The sequence below is a fragment of the Giraffa tippelskirchi genome, chromosome 3 (genome assembly GCF_054371585.1).
Source record: "Giraffa tippelskirchi isolate mGirTip1 chromosome 3, T2T-mGirTip1v1.2.pri, whole genome shotgun sequence".
NCBI classification, from domain to species: domain Eukaryota; kingdom Metazoa; phylum Chordata; class Mammalia; order Artiodactyla; family Giraffidae; genus Giraffa; species Giraffa tippelskirchi.
The window spans coordinates 187,498,827-187,517,121 of record NC_137277.1 but is presented as its reverse complement, the minus strand read 5'-3'; the positions used below and the strand labels follow the sequence as shown (position 1 = coordinate 187,517,121).

At 48.7% G+C, this 18,295-nt stretch overlaps 2 protein-coding genes across 62 annotated transcripts in view; both read right to left on the bottom strand.

Annotated features, from left to right (window-relative positions):
* The window catches only part of RAP1GAP (RAP1 GTPase activating protein), a 71,154-nt gene extending 70,922 nt beyond the window's left edge, over nucleotides 1-232 (bottom strand). For 9 of the 12 annotated variants that reach the window (XR_014078264.1, XR_014078265.1, XM_081574669.1 and 6 more), the window contains exon 1: nucleotides 150-232. The gene's annotated coding sequence lies outside the window, so the exon portion shown is untranslated. Of the gene's footprint in view, nucleotides 1-131 lie in introns of all 12 variants that reach the window. The other 3 variants (XM_081574676.1, XM_081574655.1, XM_081574679.1) reach the window with 1 other exon arrangement.
* A 10,117-nt stretch (nucleotides 233-10,349) lies between these two features.
* USP48 (ubiquitin specific peptidase 48) overlaps nucleotides 10,350-18,295 on the bottom strand; it is a 72,896-nt gene continuing 64,950 nt past the window's right edge. For 18 of the 50 annotated variants that reach the window (XM_081574608.1, XM_081574629.1, XM_081574612.1 and 15 more), the window contains 4 exons: nucleotides 15,254-15,379; nucleotides 13,778-13,826; nucleotides 11,588-11,614; nucleotides 10,350-10,568 (listed from right to left, as the gene is read on the bottom strand). In XM_081574608.1, the coding sequence (XP_081430734.1) occupies nucleotides 10,546-10,568; nucleotides 11,588-11,614; nucleotides 13,778-13,826; nucleotides 15,254-15,379 (225 nt within the window). In that variant the 3' untranslated portion in view covers nucleotides 10,350-10,545. Of the gene's footprint in view, nucleotides 10,569-11,587; nucleotides 11,687-13,739; nucleotides 13,827-15,253; nucleotides 15,380-18,295 lie in introns of all 50 variants that reach the window. The other 32 variants (XM_081574617.1, XM_081574636.1, XM_081574619.1 and 29 more) reach the window with 3 other exon arrangements.

Sequence of the window (18,295 nt, the reverse complement as noted above, 5' to 3'; positions counted from 1 at the left end):
CCCCTTCCCGGCCGCTCCCCCCACCCCGGCCCCCCGGGTCCTCGCCGGTGGCCCCCAACCCCCTGCCCAGCCCGCCCGCGCCAGGAGCCCGGGCCACCTCCATCCCTTCCCCTTTCCAGGGCCGTGTCCACCGGGCGCGGCGCACTCACCCGCGGGCCTGGGCCGGGGGCGTCCTGGGCTCGGCGCTCCGGTGCCCGCGGCTGCCGCTGCAGCTCTGCTCAGACGCGACTCCGCGATCGCCGCCGCCGCCGCCGCCGCCGCAGTTCGGGGGGGGGAGGGGGGCGTCACGTGACCGCGGAGCCTCCTTCCCGGCGAGCTCCCCCCTCACTGCGGAGCCGGGGCTGCGGGCGCGGCGGAGGTCCCCACCCGGCCTCCCCACTCCACCCGACAACAGGTCCCGGAGGCGGGCGCTCTGCGCCCCGCTTTACAGGTCGGGAAACTGAGAACCCGAGAGGGGTAGGACTAGCCGTGGAACCAGCTCAAGGTTCCACCGCTCGACTGGCAGGGCCGGGAGGGGACCCCGCGGTCCAGACGACAGTCTCTGCTCCCCCACTCCCCCAGGGAAGAGGGGGCAACTTCTGGGGCAAGTGGGATAGACGCGGACGCGGAGCCCACGCCTTAAGCCCGCGTCTGCAGGGGTGGGGAGGAAGGGGAAGGCCCCCCGGGTTTAGAGGGGTGAGGAAGCCGTGCCCGCGCGCGCATCCTCCGCACCCAGGCACCTGGCCTGCGTCCTGACCGCGGCCGCGCACTGGTCCCCCCATCCTCCAGCCGGCTAGCGGCCCCCCGACATCCTCCCTGGACCCGGCAACTTGCTTTCCATTCTCAACCTCACCCTCAGGGCAAGGTCTAAAGGAGAAGTAGATAGAAGGCAGCAGGGGACAGGTGGCGTCGGGGCTGGAGTGCAAACCCGGGCAGGAAGGGGCCCCAGAGATGACCTCAACCTGACCCCCGGGGCGCAGAGACAGGAAGAGATGAGCCCGAGGTCACAAGCGCGGGAGCAGCAGCAGCAGCAACACTGAGGACACCCGAGCAGCGCCAGGCCCCACAACACACTAGACTCGCCTCCAAGGGACAACCCTTCTAGGTGAACAGAGGACGCAGGCCCTGCATCTACAGGCTGGAGCCGTGGGGGGACCATGGGTGGGGGCGTGCTTGGCAGGCCTGGGTCACGCAGAACGTTGGCTTCAGAGGGAATCGTTGAGACCTCTGGACCTCACACGCTGCTCTAGTAAGTGGAGAAACTGAGGTTGCCGAAGGGGTAGAGACAAACCTCCAACGCATCTACCCTCCAAGATCAGCGGCAGCGCGAGGCCCATTTCACAGAGAAGATTTAGGGAGGATTGAAGTCTTGCATTCATTTTTTGTTGTTAACATTTTTATTTTTGGCTCTGCTGGGTCCTGCTGCCCTGGCTTTTCTCTAGCTGCAGTGTGCGGGCTTCTCTTGTTGTGGAAACAGGCTCTGGGGCGGCGGGCTTCAGTAGCTGTGTGGCCAGCTCCCAGGCTGTGGAGCTCAGGCTCCAGGGGCTTAGCTGCTCCAAGGCATGTGCGATCTTCCAGGGTCAAGGATCAAACCCATGTCTCTTGGGTTGGCAGATGGACTCTGTACCACTGAACCATGAGGGAAGCCTCCAGGTCTTGTATTCACTTACTCAATATATTTATTGAGCACCTTCTGTGTGCTTAACAAATGGCTTCCACCTCCATTTTCCCAGCCATGGGGACTCATTTCATTAAAGACAAGACATAAGACACGGGGCCTTCAGCCATGCTTACATCCACTGCTGGGCGATCTGAGATGTGCAGGCCTGAGTGCTGAGGATCAACCGTGCTGGGACCTGTTTTCCCGCCAAGACTCTCACCTCAGTCAAGAGAGATCAGAATTAAGGGGGAACTGCAGGCCATGCCTCACCCTCATCCCACCTCCCCGCCCCCCGCCGGAAAATTGAAAAGACAGAAGGGAAGTAGGGATGGGGTCCATGTTCTTTCCAGTCCTTTGGGGTCTCATCCACAGGCTTACCCCAGCCATGGGTGGGAAAGAGTTCCCAGATCAGGATGCTTTGAACTTCTAAGAGCACAGGCATGGCCTGATCCAGATTCACTGGGCCTGCATTTCTAATAAAGCGTCGCAGCACTGCTGGTGCTATAGGGCCACAGACGTTATTTTAATTTTTTAAAAATAGTTTTGGCTGTGCCGGGTCTTTGCCGCTGCGCGTGGGCCTTCTCTAGTTGTGAGCGTGGGCTTCTCATTGTGGTGGCTTCTCTAGATGGGAAGTGCGGGCTCTAGAGCACACAGGTTCAGCAGCTGTGGTACCCAGACTTGGCTGCCCCGCGGCCTGAGGGACCTTCCCGGACCAGGGATCCAGCCTGCATCACCTGCGCCTGCAGGCGGATTCTTAACTACTGAACCACCAAGGACGTCCCCAGAGACATCATTTTGACTACTGCTGGCAGAACAAGTCTGTCAAGGAAGAAAGAAACCTGCAGGGGCTCTGACAGCAGTGCCTCCTCACCCTGTGCCCACCCCACCCCTGGGGGGCATCTGACTTCCTGTTGAAGCTGCAGGCCTGAGCCTGGATCCTTCTCAGGATGCCCCAGGGCTTTTATAGTTTGTTTCAAAGCTCTAATAAGGGGGAAGAAGTCGAATGAGACTGGTCAAGGCGCTTCTGCGGTAGCGCAGGAGGGATTCTGTAGCACAGCAATTGCTTCAGATGGGCATGTTGTGCAGGACACTGGTCCTGGGAGATGCTTGGTGAAATCAAACTGAGTCATATTTGGGCAACAATGGTTGAAAGCCTAAAGCCCTTCCCGGGCAGCATGCACTGGGCTGAGCTGCCTAGAGCAAAGCTGGGCTTCTCGGGGAGGGCACACAGACTCCAGGGTTCTCCGAAGCACCACACCTCCTCCCATCCTCTTTTTTTGTACATGGTGCCTGGAAGGACCATTGAATTCCATTCCCATCAAGATTCTGGTGCCTGTTCAGCTTCTCCAGCTGCTCTCCAAAAGAGCCCTCTTCCCCTCCATCTGGTGAGACACAGACCCCGGGCTCCCAGCTGGAAAGGGCTGCTGAGGGTACCGCTTCAGACCGGGCTCCAGGGTGGAGCCCAAAGGCCTCACGTGAGCAGCAGCCGGGGGCCCCGTGGAAGCAGAGGAGGTGTGGAAACAAACTGAGTGAGGAGCCACAGCTGTGATCTTTCCCGGTCTGGACCAGCAAACTCCAAGCTCTCCAAGGGCCCATGGTCCCGTGGGCTCCGAGGGGCTGAACAGTACCCAACCCTGGCTGAGTAGCTCCTAAAATGAAGGCTCTTTTGTGCCAGGCTTCCCTTTCTTCTTTATAACCAAGGAGCTCTTCAATTACAGCACTCTCCTCTTTACAGAAAAACCTCAGTGCAAGAGGCCTGTGATCCCTCCTGTGTCCTAGGGGGCAGCGTGCGGAGACTGTCGGGGGCCCTGGGGAGCAGGCAGCAGGCACGTGCAGTAGGGGGCTGGGCACAGAGCCTGGATGCTGAAGGCTGGATGAAGGCCCCAGAGCTCTGCTTTCTCTGCCCTATTTCAATCCAAAGCACTCAAGACTGACCACTCACGCATGGCTGCCTCTGGGCACAAGCCTTCTCTTTTCCAAACACTTAATACATTGCAACCCAGCCACCAAGCCTGCCCTCCCTCCCAACTGCTGAAAAATGAGAGCTGGCTTCAAGAAAAAAAAAAAAAAATCTGATGTCTAAGGCTGGAGAGTGAAAACGTGGGTGGTACAACAGTAAACTTGGAATAATGCACAAGGGAGTCAAAAAAATGGGAGTGGAAATAACTCCTCTCTGCCCCCACCCCCACCCCCCGCCGGCCAGATCAGAAAGATGAGGATGGGGACAGAGGGAGAAAATCCCAGGGGGCTGGGTGCCCGAGGTGTGTTGTCGGCAGAGCAGCGAGTCAGGTCGAGGAGGGGCTGGTGAAGAGGGTGGGCCGCAGGGGTGGCTGGAAGAAACTCCCGCTCCAGTGAGAGCAAGACCGGATGAGGACCAGGAGTCAACTCCGGGGCACGTCAGTCAAGGAATGTTCTGAGGCCGCAGTTTCTCGGGGGGCTGCCCTGCTAATGCTGGACACACGGCAGAGAGGATGCTACCCGGGCGGATCCACTCTTGGATCACAATCGTGAACACAGCTAGGAAGTCCCCATTTTGAGGACAAAAGGTGAGGACAGCACTGGTCACACCCAAGTAATGGAAAACTCTCCCCCAGGGACCCTGCTGTGGCTGGACAAGAGCTTCCCGGGGGTCCGTTCTTCCCTGCTGGGAACGTATGTGCCACGCTGTAGGGTACAGGATGAGGAAAATGACCGGACCCCTGCCCTCGGGGAGCTAGAACAGCCCAACGCTAACTAGGTTGATCCATTTCCTGGGATTTGGAGTTGGTTTTAGGTGCAGACGTAGGATCCAGCAGAGCCCTAACTCTGGCTCCCAGTTAAGACAAAAATAACTCATTCTAGTTCTAGACAGTCGAGCACGGCTTGAAGCCTCCTTTACCCAGAGCCAGTGCATGCTACAGATGGGAGAGGAGATTCAGCAAAAACCCCAAACACAAAGCAAAGAAATGACTCATATACAAAAGACAAGTCCCTTAGAGGTGGTCCACTGGGGCAATTTCTCAAACCTACTCCCCCCAGGACTTGGAGGCAGTGGGTGGGGCTGGAGGTGAAGCTGAAGAGGTGAGGCCCCACTGTCTTCACAATTTCTACACCCAGCTTCCTTTTACAGCCAACACTGAGGCACAAAGGGGAACATACTTATCCAGGATCATAAAAAGGGCCAGTAGCAGTTAACTGTTCCCTCGGTTAAAAACAAATATGCCAGAGAATGGGGGAAGGGGAGACCAAGATCCAAGCCTGCAGAGGCCCGTGTGCCAGCCGGCAGCATTTCAGCCCAGGCAGCCGCTGCCCAGGCCTTCTGGCTTCCTCGGGGTGTGTCCCCCCACTTCTTGTGGCCCAGGGCCTGCCTTGCCTGGCAGCGCTAATGCAGATCTGGAAATCAAGCTGCTGTTCCAGCTGCTGTTACGAGGCTGGGTCCCTCCCTGACCAAGAGCAATCTCACGTCAAAGGCTCTGGCCTGTGCAATCTCAGCCAAATACTTGAAAGCAGGGTTTTTTAATTTTCTTAAAGCATGTGAGGGGATAACAGATGATGCCCTCTATTTAAGATCAATATAGTAATTATGTTGGATGAGCTCTCAGAACTAACTTCAGGGGAACGGAGACAGCTTCCGGGGACGGCGAGGTGTGAAAACGCAGCAAGAGAAGAGCCACCGCGTTTCTGGTGCCTGTGGACGGGGCCCATCTGGCAGCGGGATCCACTTCTTCAGGGAACGTGGTCTTATTTCTGCTGGGGTCGGGTGGCGGAACACGGCCGCGGCTTAGTCCAGTAATGAGCTGGTGCAGCTCTCAGTGCTGGAGGCAGAACAAAGTCCCCTAGAAAAGGCCAGACAACTCCTGGCAAGTTACAAAGGTGACTTGATTCACAAGATCAATTCTACCACCTCTTCCCAAAATCTAACGAGCCTCAGAAAAGATACTTAACTCTTACCATATGAACACATGTCACCAACTTGCCTGAAACATATGCATTTTTAAAAAGTGCTGAATGTAATATGGTGAGCAAGTTAACACTGCAATGGGTCCTGGGTCTTATCTGTTGGGAAAGTTCCCCTAGAAGCACAAGCAATACCTGTTCCCTGAACTCTACTCTGGACCAGTATTATTCAAGAAGTCTCAAGAGGTTAAATAAAGAATGAAAACCATGATTCTCAGGTCAGAAAGGAGCCTGAAGCACTGGCCACAGCCTTCTGCTGTGCTTCGTGCCTGCACAGCTCTGCCTCCGAGGCTGAAGGCACCTGTTCCTGATGTTCTTGGCAATGACAATCAAGACACCGGAAGCTGCTGCCCTGGGGCAGAACCTGCTGCCCTGAGGCAGAACCTGCCTATCACAAAGGCAAAAGCCGTCAACACTCATTCTAAACGTGTTCTGAATTCCTTTCAATGTGACTCCGCAAATAAACACACAATCAAGGTGCCTTACTGTTCGTCCATTAGCTTCGTTTTCCTTATGGGCCAACAGGAAATATTTATGTAACTGAATGACCAAACACACCTGTCCAGCCATTATTTAAATTCCAATGGCTTCCAGCATAAGGAATGTCCTCAAGTTCTCGGGCAGCTTGGCTGTGTGGTTACAAGACTTCTTTTTGAAGACTGCCGGAAGGTTCCACAGCATTTCCTCACAAAGGCTAAAGTCAACTTACAAAGAATGATACAAAGTATTTATTCCAACAAAAATGTATTATTGTGTGGTTCTCAGTGTGGAAGGGTAAACAAGGCAGCAAATACTGCTCTAAGAGATAATACCGAAAGGAAGACAAAGCAAAGCTAAGTAACTTTTCTTAATTACGAGGTAATTGCTGAGATTCTCAAAAGTGCCCTTGCAGTGCTTGCCGACACATGCAGGTGCAATCTGAAGAGCTAGCAGACTCCTCAGCCCCATTAGCTCAAAAGACAGACTTGGAAAAACCCCACAAATGTTTGGGATGGAGGAGTCTTCTGTCTCCCCACTAGGTTCTTTGGCCCTCAGGACTTGACATGAAGCTGTTGCTCCATGAAATGGCAAAGTGTTACCTTTTCACAAAGGTCTGTGATTTGTATTTTAACGAATAAAGGACTCGTGTTAATAATCAAATCCCCAGCCAAAACTGATATCTACGCACTGCCTGGGTTTTGGGGGTGGCAAACTGCCAGCCTTCACAATCAGAAATAGTTGGTGACAAAACCCCGCGCCTGCGGTTACAGTAGGGGTGGCGGGTACACAGGCCGTTGGCAGAGGGGTGAGAATCTTCAAAATGAAAAGGTTGGTTGTTCTTGAGACTGAACTCTGGTCACAGTCCCCTGTAACACTGAATAAGCTGAACATTCAAATGCCAGAGAGAAAGGACGTGACGCTCCTTCGTGATTCTGAAACAGGAAAGGCAGGCTCCAGTGCTCATTTCACCTCAGCACTTTGTTTAGACAGATATAAATCACCTCTTGGGTATTTGAAATGGGTTATTCAATCTTAGCATTCACTTCAAATATTAACCAGGGTCTGGTCAACAAGCCCATGACTACACAGACCAACCAACTGGACATTCAGGGTATTAACAAATTCTGAGGAACTCCCTGGTGGTCCACTCTCACCGCTGTGGGCCTGGAGTTCAATCTCTGGTCCAGAAACTAAGGTCTCATAAGCAAGCTCCCTCACCCCCGAAAAAAGGAATTAAAAATGGAATAAAAAACTAGCGCTGGATCATGACGTCACAGAAACAAAGGAACGTTCACTTCTTTTTAATTGGGCAGAAAGGTTAACTGTGATTCTAACCAATAAAGTTCATTAATACACGGAACTAATGCACAGATACTTATTCCCCCTAGGAAAGGAAGACATCCAAATGGTGACCTACATTCCAGGTAGGTCTCAACTTTGTACCGGAATGGCATGTGGCACCCATTAGATTGGGACTGAGGAATGGAAAGAAATATAACAGGGGTGGGGGGGGCAGTGACTTCAAGCTTCATTTTACGTTTCACAGAAGACTCTTATATTTAAAATAATAATAATAAAGACAGACAGAAACGAACACACATATGACACGAGAAACCTGACGGCGTCTCTGCACCTTCCAGTGCTCATCAGCCAGGAAGACAATTGATCTCCGTCTGTCGGTACAGACAAGGCAAGAATGGATTTTGGGTTCCACGCTGTACCTGTTTTCCCTGTACTAAATGGTGAGGTGGTGATGCGCGCCACGAAATACATGTACACAATACTGCGTAACTCTGGGGACTGGGGCTGGGAGAGAGTCCAGCCCAAGGCTTCTCAGCAGGGGTGGCCTGTGCATGCTCTAGGGCCTAAGCATTTCTAATAAAGCCTCCCAGTGCTGCTGGTCCTGCAGGGGCCACAGACATCACTCTGAGTCTGAGTAGAACATGGTTAGGTTGGGGGGGCCCACCCCACTCCCACCCCACTCCCACCCCACTCCCACCCCACTCCCACCCATTCTGCAAAGTTAACAAAGGAGTTAGCACTGGTTTATCAGCCTGAAAGACTTTTATCACAGGCAGTAATTGTGTACCAATGCACAAGAGAAAAAGACTCAAGTAACACATTTGAAACTGTGATTAACAGCAAACTGGGAAAGGGTATCAGATTTACAGGGACTGCTGCTGCTGCTAAGTCACTTCAGTCGTTTCCGACTCTGTGCGACCCCACAGACAGCAGGGACTACTGACATGTTTATGTCAATCCTCAGAAAGAACCTTCTCTGGCCAAACAGCTTCTTAGTAGGGAGAAGGAAGCAGCTGCCTCGAGCACTAAGTGAACCACACACAGCCTTTACCCTGGGAAAGGAGCAGTGCTTGGCATGTTGTTATTTTATGTTCGGCTTCATGGGGTGGGGTGGGGGTGGGGCGGGGGAAATCTAAAAATCAGAAGAGCAGTTATGATCTAAACCAGGAGTCCTTCTTTTCCGTGTCGACCTCAGGGTGGGACCCACAGGTTCCAAGGACGGGTGGTTTCTGAGGGTCCTGTGTGCAGAGCACTCTCTCACACAGACTCGTTAAAACACCCCCTGCCTCCTCGGGGGCACAGACTAAAGACACTGCAAACACAGAGGGAAAACACGGGCAAGAAGTTGTAATTTTACCAAACAGCCATAATTACTCTGATAAAAAAGAGCTGTTCAAAAGGGATGCTGCCAAGGTTACTGGTTCTCAAATTGAAAGCTGCCTCCCCCATCCAGGATTTCAGTTTAAATTTCCAGAAAAGGGAGGGGTTTAAAAAAAAAGGGGAAAAAAGGCCTAGCAAAACCCCAGGCTAAATAAAGTGTTAGCAAGAGAGATGTCTGAGTCAGCATCTCGGCCCCAACCTCTAGAGTACGTACATACTCAGAGAAAACAGAGAAACAAGCTCCAGTCTTCAATCCATTTGAAAATCTTAAATTTTCTCAAGAATACTGCTTTGCTTCTTTGTTGCTAATCAACAATAATCCTGAGTTGGATAACAGGGCACACTCCATCCACACAGTTTTTTCTTTGTTAAATAATGTGATGTAGAAGATCTTTTCTGGGCGTTTCAGAAGAATGCTTTGAAAAAGAGAGAAAGTGAGGGAATTCCCTGGCTGTCCAGTAGTTAAGACTCCACGCTTCCAATGCAGAGGGCGTGGTGGGTTCCATCTCTGGTCAGGGAATAAAAATCCCACATGCTGTGCGACACGGCAAAAGAGAGGAGAGAGGAGTGAGATACAAGAGATGGGATTTGGAGCTGGTAAGATGAAACTTTACATATAAAAATCTGTGTTCTCATCCAAATGGACTTCAGGCCATTTTACTCTTCTGATAAGGTGGTCAGATTTCTCCAAAGGGCAAGGTGTTATTTGATTTCCCACTTCTGAATAATGGGCTTTTTTCATAGCTCAGATGGTAAAGAATCCACCTGCAATGCACCCCGGTTCGATTCCTGGGTCGGGAAGATCCCCTGGCGAAGAGATAGGCTACCCACTCCAGTATTCTTGGGTTTCCCTGGGGGCTCAGACGATAAAGAATCCGCCTGCAATGCAGGAGACCTGGCTTCGATCCCTGGGTTGGGAAGATCTGCTGGAGAAGGGAACGCTACCCACTCCAGTATAATGGCCTGGAGAATTCCATGGACTGTATAGTCAATGGGGTCGCAAAGAGTCGGACACGACTGAGCGACTTTCACTTTCCTCTGAATAATAGCAGCACTGGAGGAAGCTATCACGTGCAATACATTCGCCACCCCTTCTGCAATGCATGAAAGTGAACAGCCTTGGGAGATAAAAATAACACATAGCCCCCTGGCTTATTGCAGGAGACACACAGGTGCCCCCTCCTCTTCCCAACACTGAGCGAGACTGCCCACAGGCAGCGTGTGAGAGGGGTTGCCCTGGGGCCGACACAGGAGTCTGATCTGAAGACACTTTCCCACAATTACAGCAAGTTCTTCACTTTCATGCTTTATTGAAAGTAAAATATGAATCAAAGACAGGTACTGGTAAGCAGGTTATGTCTCTAAAGAATCACTTTTAGTTCAGAGCAGAATGTTGTCCCATCTACTGTGATACAAATTCTTCATGGACCAATGCATCTGGTATGAAACTCGAGCAAGGAAATAGAACGGAACTTTATTCCCTCCCGTGACTATAAATCTCATATGTAAACATGATTTACTGATACTGCTACTAAACTCGTTCGGTCTTTACTTGCCCTTTCCCTCCCACCACCCCCCTTAAATATAAAATTTGAAACATTTCCTTCAAGTCTGATGGCCTTCAGTGCAATCTGCTTTATTTGACATAAGGCATTTTGGGACAGTCACTTTTTTGAATGGTTTTCTGCCTTTTGGAAGAGTCATGTAATGGTTTAATTCTTAAATCCACCTTTTCTTTAATGCCCTAACATGTCAAACTCCTCTTCCCTTCTGGTCATTTCTGAGCAGTCAGCAAGTGTTCAAAAAGATTAATGTCCAAGTAGACCAGTACCTGGGGAAAGAAACACACGTGGAGGCAGCTGTGAACTGCAAGGTTAAGGGTTCATGTATCCCATTCGCATCACCAACAGGGAATATTCAACTTAGCGAGCAAGCACAGAAGCCCTTTGACATTGAAAATAAGAAAATACACCAGCAGACTCCAGGCTTTCGGCTAAAGCACATTTCTGTCGAAAGCCACGTGGCTCCTATGCATTATCTTCACACAGGTAATCAGATTTTATTGAACCTTTCATTTGGTGGCCGTTTTTCATTAAAAAAAAAAAAAGTTCTACTTTGTTTGTTTTAACCACTTTGGGAGTTTCTTTGTAGTGGGAACATGTAGACCAAAAGCTGCCCTGAGAGGGAGGCTTTATTGAGGCCAGGAGCTTGGCTCACTCGTTCTCAAGGAACCCCTGGTATTTGATTCAAACAAATCACCACCTGTCATGGACCTCTGGACTAGGTCAAAGAATCAAAATGGCAACAGTTAAATCTGTAAAAGTCAAAGGTCTGAATTCAACTGTGTGCACAACCCTAGTGGCCAGGATGCAGGAGAAGGCATCGCCATTTATCCATTTAAAGCGATAATCCAAGAGATGCCTTAACCCTACATAGAGAAATGAAACCTTTTCACTGAACCTAATGTAGTTCAGCAGATTCTTCTCTAATTCTTATCAGTTACAAACTGTTTTGCTCTAAGATGGGACTGATAAGAGGACCTGGAAAAAGGTTAAGTATAAAAATGAAAATGCCACTAGCTAAGTACCCAACTTCCCCCCAAAATGAGAAAGAAAAAGCACAGTGGACATCTGGCAGTAGATACGTTTAACACACAGGCCCGATCTGAGGCTTGAGTGCTGATAAAGATAATGAAGAAGCTTGAATAAAAAATGCATTTAACTAAAATTAATTTCAGTCATGAGACTCAGATTGAATTAAATTTTAAAATCAAATTATAGGCTTCACATTAACAGAAAATTACAGTATGACAGTGACACGCATGAACAAAACATGACAAATGTAACTCACCTTTGAACCCTTCTTCTGGCATACACACTGGAAGGAAAGAAAAAGAATTCCAAATTGAAAAGACTGTTGCTAAAGACAGCAATAAGTTCACTTCAATGCCTAAGGATGAAAAGTTTAAAATAGCTTTTAATAACCTTACTCACCTATAAAGGTTACCTTTGAAGTTACGAACAATATCAAACGACAATCTTTGTTTTCATTTTTATCAAAGCAATACATATGCATCATTGAAAAAGACAAACACTGGGAGAACAAGGGTTGTGACTGGAGCCAACATTCCGCATGACCGGGGAGGGGTGGGGGCCCTGCTGGAGAAACCCACGGGGCCCCCGCCTCCTGTCCCCCTCCTCCCATGCCCACACTCGAGAGGGAACAGCTTCTGGCCCTTGTGGCCACGTCTTCTGGTATTTAACCTCTGCATTTCTAGATGCTTATGCTGCTAATTCAAAATTTTTGGTAATAACCTAATAATCTCCCCAGTCAAAGATAGAACCACCTCTAACATAACACATGGCCCCTAACCCTCCTCCTGACACACTGATATTTTTTGTCGTTAAGCCAATCTCCAGTGTTTTTCACTTCTTAACACTGTCCATGGTTGAATCCTCTGGTGTACCTTGGTGATCGTTCTTGTCTGGTATGACTCTGTCTTTCTGGGGTTGGTAACCGCTGCATTATTTATGTGTTTCATTTTCTCTGTACTATCTCCGGTTCAAGGGTAAACTCCTCAAGACAGTCATCTATCACTCCCACTTTTCCCAGGGAGCGTGCTTTGCCAAGGCCTGCGACCCACTGCGCCAGTCTGGAGCGGGCGTGCTCACCTCCTGCAGCGCTTCCGTCCTGGACTCGCCCCCTCACCATCTTCTAGGGCATCTACTCCTGTGCTGGACTCACCATCTTCTAGGGCATCTACTCCTGTGCTGGAGCCTGTTTTCAGGTTCCACTGGTGACTTCTTCCTTTTTACTCTCGTTTAACAGAGTACACCCTCCCAGAGTAAACGGTAGGTGAGAAAGAAATTTTTTGAGGCCTCACATTCAAAGAGCCACCAAATGCATGTAAATTCTAAACTGAAGCTCACACTTCCTCATTATCTTGTGGGCACGGGCCCATTCATTTGTCCTTCTGACTCTTCATCTCAGGAATATGACTGGTTTTTCCTTCCATACCCCTAGATGTTTTCAGTATCTTACTCTCTAGATTTGCACTTAATTGTACCCAGGCCTTGGTGCACCCGTTTTTATTTTCATGAATTGTTTTCTGTTCTATGAATGTTCCTTACATACAGACTCTATTTGCTCCTTCTCTCGTATTGTTTACAGTTACTTTTAAAGCTTTCTTGTGCTTCCTGCATCGTCTACCTTCTTTTCAGCCTGCTGATTGACGTCTTTCGGCTCTATGCTGCTCTCTGCCCCACTGTCTGGGGTTCTCTGGCTGCCCGCGTCCACCTACAGAAGTGGGAGGGACTAAAAAGATGTCTGAAAACTGTCTGGTGGGCAGTGGTGGCTTCACCCAAAGGTACCTGGGAGATGAACTACTTTTAACAAAATATCTGTAGGTTATTTTCTTGATTTGCTCTGGTTTCCCTAGAGGAGAATCTCTTCCCTCCACTGTGGGAGGTAAGAGATGGGCTGCCAGTGTTTGAACAAAAGGCTGGTCTCCCTATTTGGTAGTTAACACGTCTCATTCTCATCTTTCTAGTTTAATTTCTTCGAAGAAACACAAACTCTACAGGTCAAGAAGAGGCACTGAATAGATGTAAAGGGAAGGGCTGTGAGGATCTGTGAGGTAGTGAGCTGTCTAACTGCTTCGTAGACAGTTTCCAACTTGCCTTTGGGTTCAGACCTCATTCCTATGTTCAAAGGCACCTGGGGCATCTAATTCCTGTTGCAGAGCCTGCCAGAGGCTCTGCAATTTGAACTGGCTCTGCTTTTTGTGGACCTCTTCCATCTGCAGGCTTACATCTGTTTCAGTTTCCTACAGTAAACTAACTACTACTCTTTCCTCCATTTTCTCAATTTTCATAGATACCATTCTTTAAATAGCAGCAACATTAAGATTCGACCTTAGCATGTATAAGCATTATTCAAGCTTAAAAGTAAAAACACTGCAGATTAAAGACTGAATAACTAAAACCCCACCACTGTTAAACACCTTCCTCAACAAATTCCCCAAACAAACTGGTCTTTTACCTTGCATGACATCGTCCATTGCAGCATAATCTGCAATTGGTTCATCAGCCTAGAAAACAAAGGAAGACAATTCGAAACCGCAAGAGAATGGAAGCCAAGACGAGAACGCCCAGCCTCCTAACACAAAAGGCGGGCCCCGGAGTTGACCAGTATGTTGCTCCCGGACACAAACACTGTCCAATGGAAAACAGGGTTCAAGCCAGAGCTGGCGATGTCCAGGATGAACAAACGATGCCCTGTCAATGGTGGGTCGAGACTCATCGCCCCCATAACTGCACAGACTGCACACTGGACGTGGCATTGCTTTCTTGCTCCTCAAAAACTTTTTAGATGCTGAAAGGTTCAGATATCCTCATTTAATGCATATGATTTCAGGTGCCAATGATGACAGTGTGAGTTGGGAGAAGTTAAATTCAGGATGGTCCTCAAAAAATGCCAATTAGGTTAAAAAGACATTTTCATCCTTCCCCACCATCAAGAACAAGATACCCATGTTTTTTTAAAGGCAAGAAGCGAGTACTCAATCTGAGCTTGTGGTACGATTAGCTGCAAGGACAATGACCAATACAGACTCCAGTTGCCCACCTGAATGCAAACCCATTAGTGACACAGGCTGCTTCTAGGATTTTAGACCGGGCTCTTCTGATTCAGCTAACCAAACAGGTTTTCAGAGTTACTTCCACAGAACCAACATTTCCAAGAAAAGCAAGCAGAGGGAGGGGGAGGGGAGCAGGATGAGGGGCGTGTGTACATGTGAAGGGCCAGATATGGACCCGCATCACCACTTCCAGGGCTTAACTTTATCTGGCCAGAATTGAGGCTCTGCCTATGAACAACGTACTCCCCAGTTCAAAAACCTGCAGAATATTCTAACACATCATGCAGGGGGCATGCTTCTAGCCACCCAGAAACAAAAGAGGCAGAGGAGACTGACAATCAGGCCCTGTCTGAGGGAGAGTAGGACTGGGCTAACCAGGCTGGTTCAACGAATCTTCATACATGACAAAGTCTCAGAAGCCCCAGCTTTCTAAAACACACCTACCTCTTAAACCTTTTCTCCCCAAGGTCAATTTTCATGCCCTAGACAAGAATCTCATTAAGCCAACCAAAAGTATTTTGACTACTGTGGCCAAGCCTTGAGCCTTATGTTTCTTTCCGAGCTTAACTGGCTGGTACTTCTGAGGAAAGAGGGGGATGTTTTAATAGGAAGAAGTATGGTTAAGTAATTCACCGACCCAGAATTTAGGGAGAAGGTTTATTCTAGACTATTTTAAACAAGAATTATGAAAAGCCCACAAGACCCAATGACTGTCGTGACCTCCTCGAAGTCTCTCATGGCTCATCCAGAGATGCGGTAGACTCACAGCAGTAGCTTGTTACCACACCCTGCCGAGGACCTGGGAACCTTAACCACTACTGCACCCAGTTTACACATGAGAATACCCTGAATTCCTCAGGTACTGAGCCGTTACTTACCTTTAACAAAATCACAGATTCAGGAATGACGCCTAGGGTTCCGAGGGTGGCACAGTCATCACTTAAAATCTTTCCATCAATTGACAGGTTCTGGTCAAAAGGAGCAACTGAAAACGCATGCATGATCTGTGCCAATATAAAGGAAACAAAAGTCTGTATAAAACTCAGTAAAAATACTGAGACTTAACACCCTGTGTGAATAAATATTTCTAAGGAAGAAATAAAAGACTTCAGAATACAAAAGATACTACAGTTTGCAATGAGCCCACTTGCTTCATTCCTATTGAAATTGTAATCCCAATATATCTGGGAACATCCTTAGGAGGCCTGTTAGAGAATCAGGAGACAGCTGTACCCACAGGTCCTTTTGTTCTCTATCTTACAACCCCTCGGTGGGTGGGGGTGTGGAGAAATCAAAGAAGCGGAAAGTGGGGCTGGGCTGACAGTCACTCTGGTTACAAGGCTTGGGCATGGCTGTCACGGTCACTCCCACTGTGCCCAGGTCCCACATCCTTTTAATAATCAAATCAATTTCAAATTCTTTCATAAGACCATCTCTAAATTAACCAGCAGGCTACCTGGACTCTTCTCTTTGATTCCCTTCTGTGAGCAGCCTGGAATGCAAACTTTAGGTGTTAGGACTGCCACATATTCTTAGACTGAGTCTTGCCTCTAGGAGCCAAATATGAATTTCTTAAGGGTAGGGACCATGTACTCCACCCCAGTTTTAGCCAAGTGTTAAATACATTCAGAAAGACTATTGTGCATATTAAACATTATTTTCAAATTCAGAAAAATTAAAAAAAAAAAAAAATTTAAAATCACATCCAGGTAGTAAATACCAGAGAGAAATAAGGAGTTGCGTTCAGGGAGGCACAGATACCTTCAGCGATGCGTTCTAATTCTTCACTTGGGTGTGTTCCACAGTATTCATTTTATTACGCTGCACACCTGAGTTACACAGTCAACTGAATGCGCTCTACTACACGTATCTTTTGTTATACCAATACTCACGATGCTATGGGGAAATCATTCTACCCTTTCATGCACTTGATTCTACTCTTTGAAAAAACCCAGAAAAACAAAACAGGCAGCCCTGAACCATGTTTGCATAGAATTGGGCCCATGAGCTTTATAAGCTGGGAAGATCCTGACCAGAAAAGTGATTTTAATAACAGCACACAAGTAAATAAGAAGAGGGATAACAACTCTGGCCTCCTCCCTGTTAGGCCAGATTAATAATAGGACTTCTCCAAAGGACCTCAGGCCCTGAGTTGTGAGCAGAGGCTGATTCAACAGGGATCATCACTAATCCTTCTATGGAACAACTGAGCCTATTTCTGGTGAGAAAGGACAGTTCTACCGAAGCTAGCCCAGCAAATGGGCATCAGGCAGAGGCAGTAGCTCCAGGTTCATAAACGTGACCCATGAAGAAGAAGCACAGCAACGGAGGAGTTGTTCTGGTATCAACTTTAACGCAGGCAATGTCACAGCTGCCCGACTGCACGAATGCTGGCTCACAGGGCATAAGCGGGATGCACACGGTCTGTGCACCATCGCAGAGAATGGATCAACAGCAAATATCTAGACACGAGTACCATTCCTGAGGGGTGGAGGCTCATACTTTGTATTCTGAGCCCACAGACAAGGACATTTCAATTCATTCAACACCTAACGAAGATTTATTACACCGTGTGCTGAATATTGTGCTAGGTACTGGAACTATAAAGGTGAGGAGTAATCCCACCCCAGAGAGGTCCAGAGGAAAAAAAACCAAGCAGTGGCGGTAGATGGTGGCAGAAAACACACACAGGAGCTAGCAAAGCACACCGAAGGGAGAAGCAAGCTGTATAACTGAAGGCCAAGGCAGGTTTTGCAGAAGAGATGTTGTGAAAGATGAACAGTGCTTCCTAGTGAGGAGAAAACGCTATTTCAGACTGAGGGAATAGGCCAAGGATATGGAAGTCTATGGCCTACAGTATGGTAATTCATGAACTGTTAAGTGCAAGGAGAATGCTTCAGGAGAATTAACATTCTACAGGTCTGTGTGACAAGCGAATGCAGCATGGTCGCCATGCGAAGCTTAACAGGAACAATGAAAGCTCTGTTCCTACAGCTTCATGCTGCTTGCCATGACGTGCGTGTGTGCAGGTGTATTTATTGGCTGAAATGAGGAAATGCAATAAGCAAATTAGGAAAATTTCCTCCTTCCTAAGGCAGGCAATACCACCCACTCAAAATCCATCTTTGGGAAAATGGAATAAGACAATTAAATACTGAACATGTTTTGAGAACAGGGATGAATTTGTACTTCATTTACACTATGGCCTCGCAGGTGGATGAATTAAGCAACTACAAATGGGTATGGCTGCCATCCTGTTAACCTGGAAATGTGGCCTACCCTAGGGAAGAGGCGCCGTGAAACATAACGAACGACACGCACCACCGCCAGCTGAGGGTCACACGCACGCCCACCACAGAGCACTGAGGGGGATTACGTCTCACTGCCCTTTGTTTTGACTGTTTGGATCACAGCGGTCCTCCACGTGAGGACGGGAGAGGACAGGAAGGACGCGGCACAGGAGCGCACATCAGGGGGCTTCCTGTGCAGAGCTGCTGCCTTCTAACAACTTGTCTGTGCAGGTAACGTGCTCCTGAATGGGGGCTCTTTCTGCTGCCTTTCGACTGACTCTTTAAAAGGGCGAGTCCACAATAAAAGCAGCACAGGCTCTGACAATGTCTTGATCCACAGGGGCTCTTTCTGTAATTTAAAGGTTTGGAATGTTTCGAGGTTTACCGCTGGCAAGCAGAAAGCCGGTGATAGAAACAAGCTTTCTCAGATGTAAAAGCTACAATAACAGAATAAAGATAGTACGCCAACACATTTATTTTCAGAGCTATGGGTTCAACCAAGGGAAATAATGTTCCCAGGACAATCTGGAACACAGAACACCCTCAAAGGAAGCCTATACTTTTGCCTCAATTACAGTGATAAATATCAGCACGAGGAAAAATGCATAACCAGGAAACTACGCCACATGA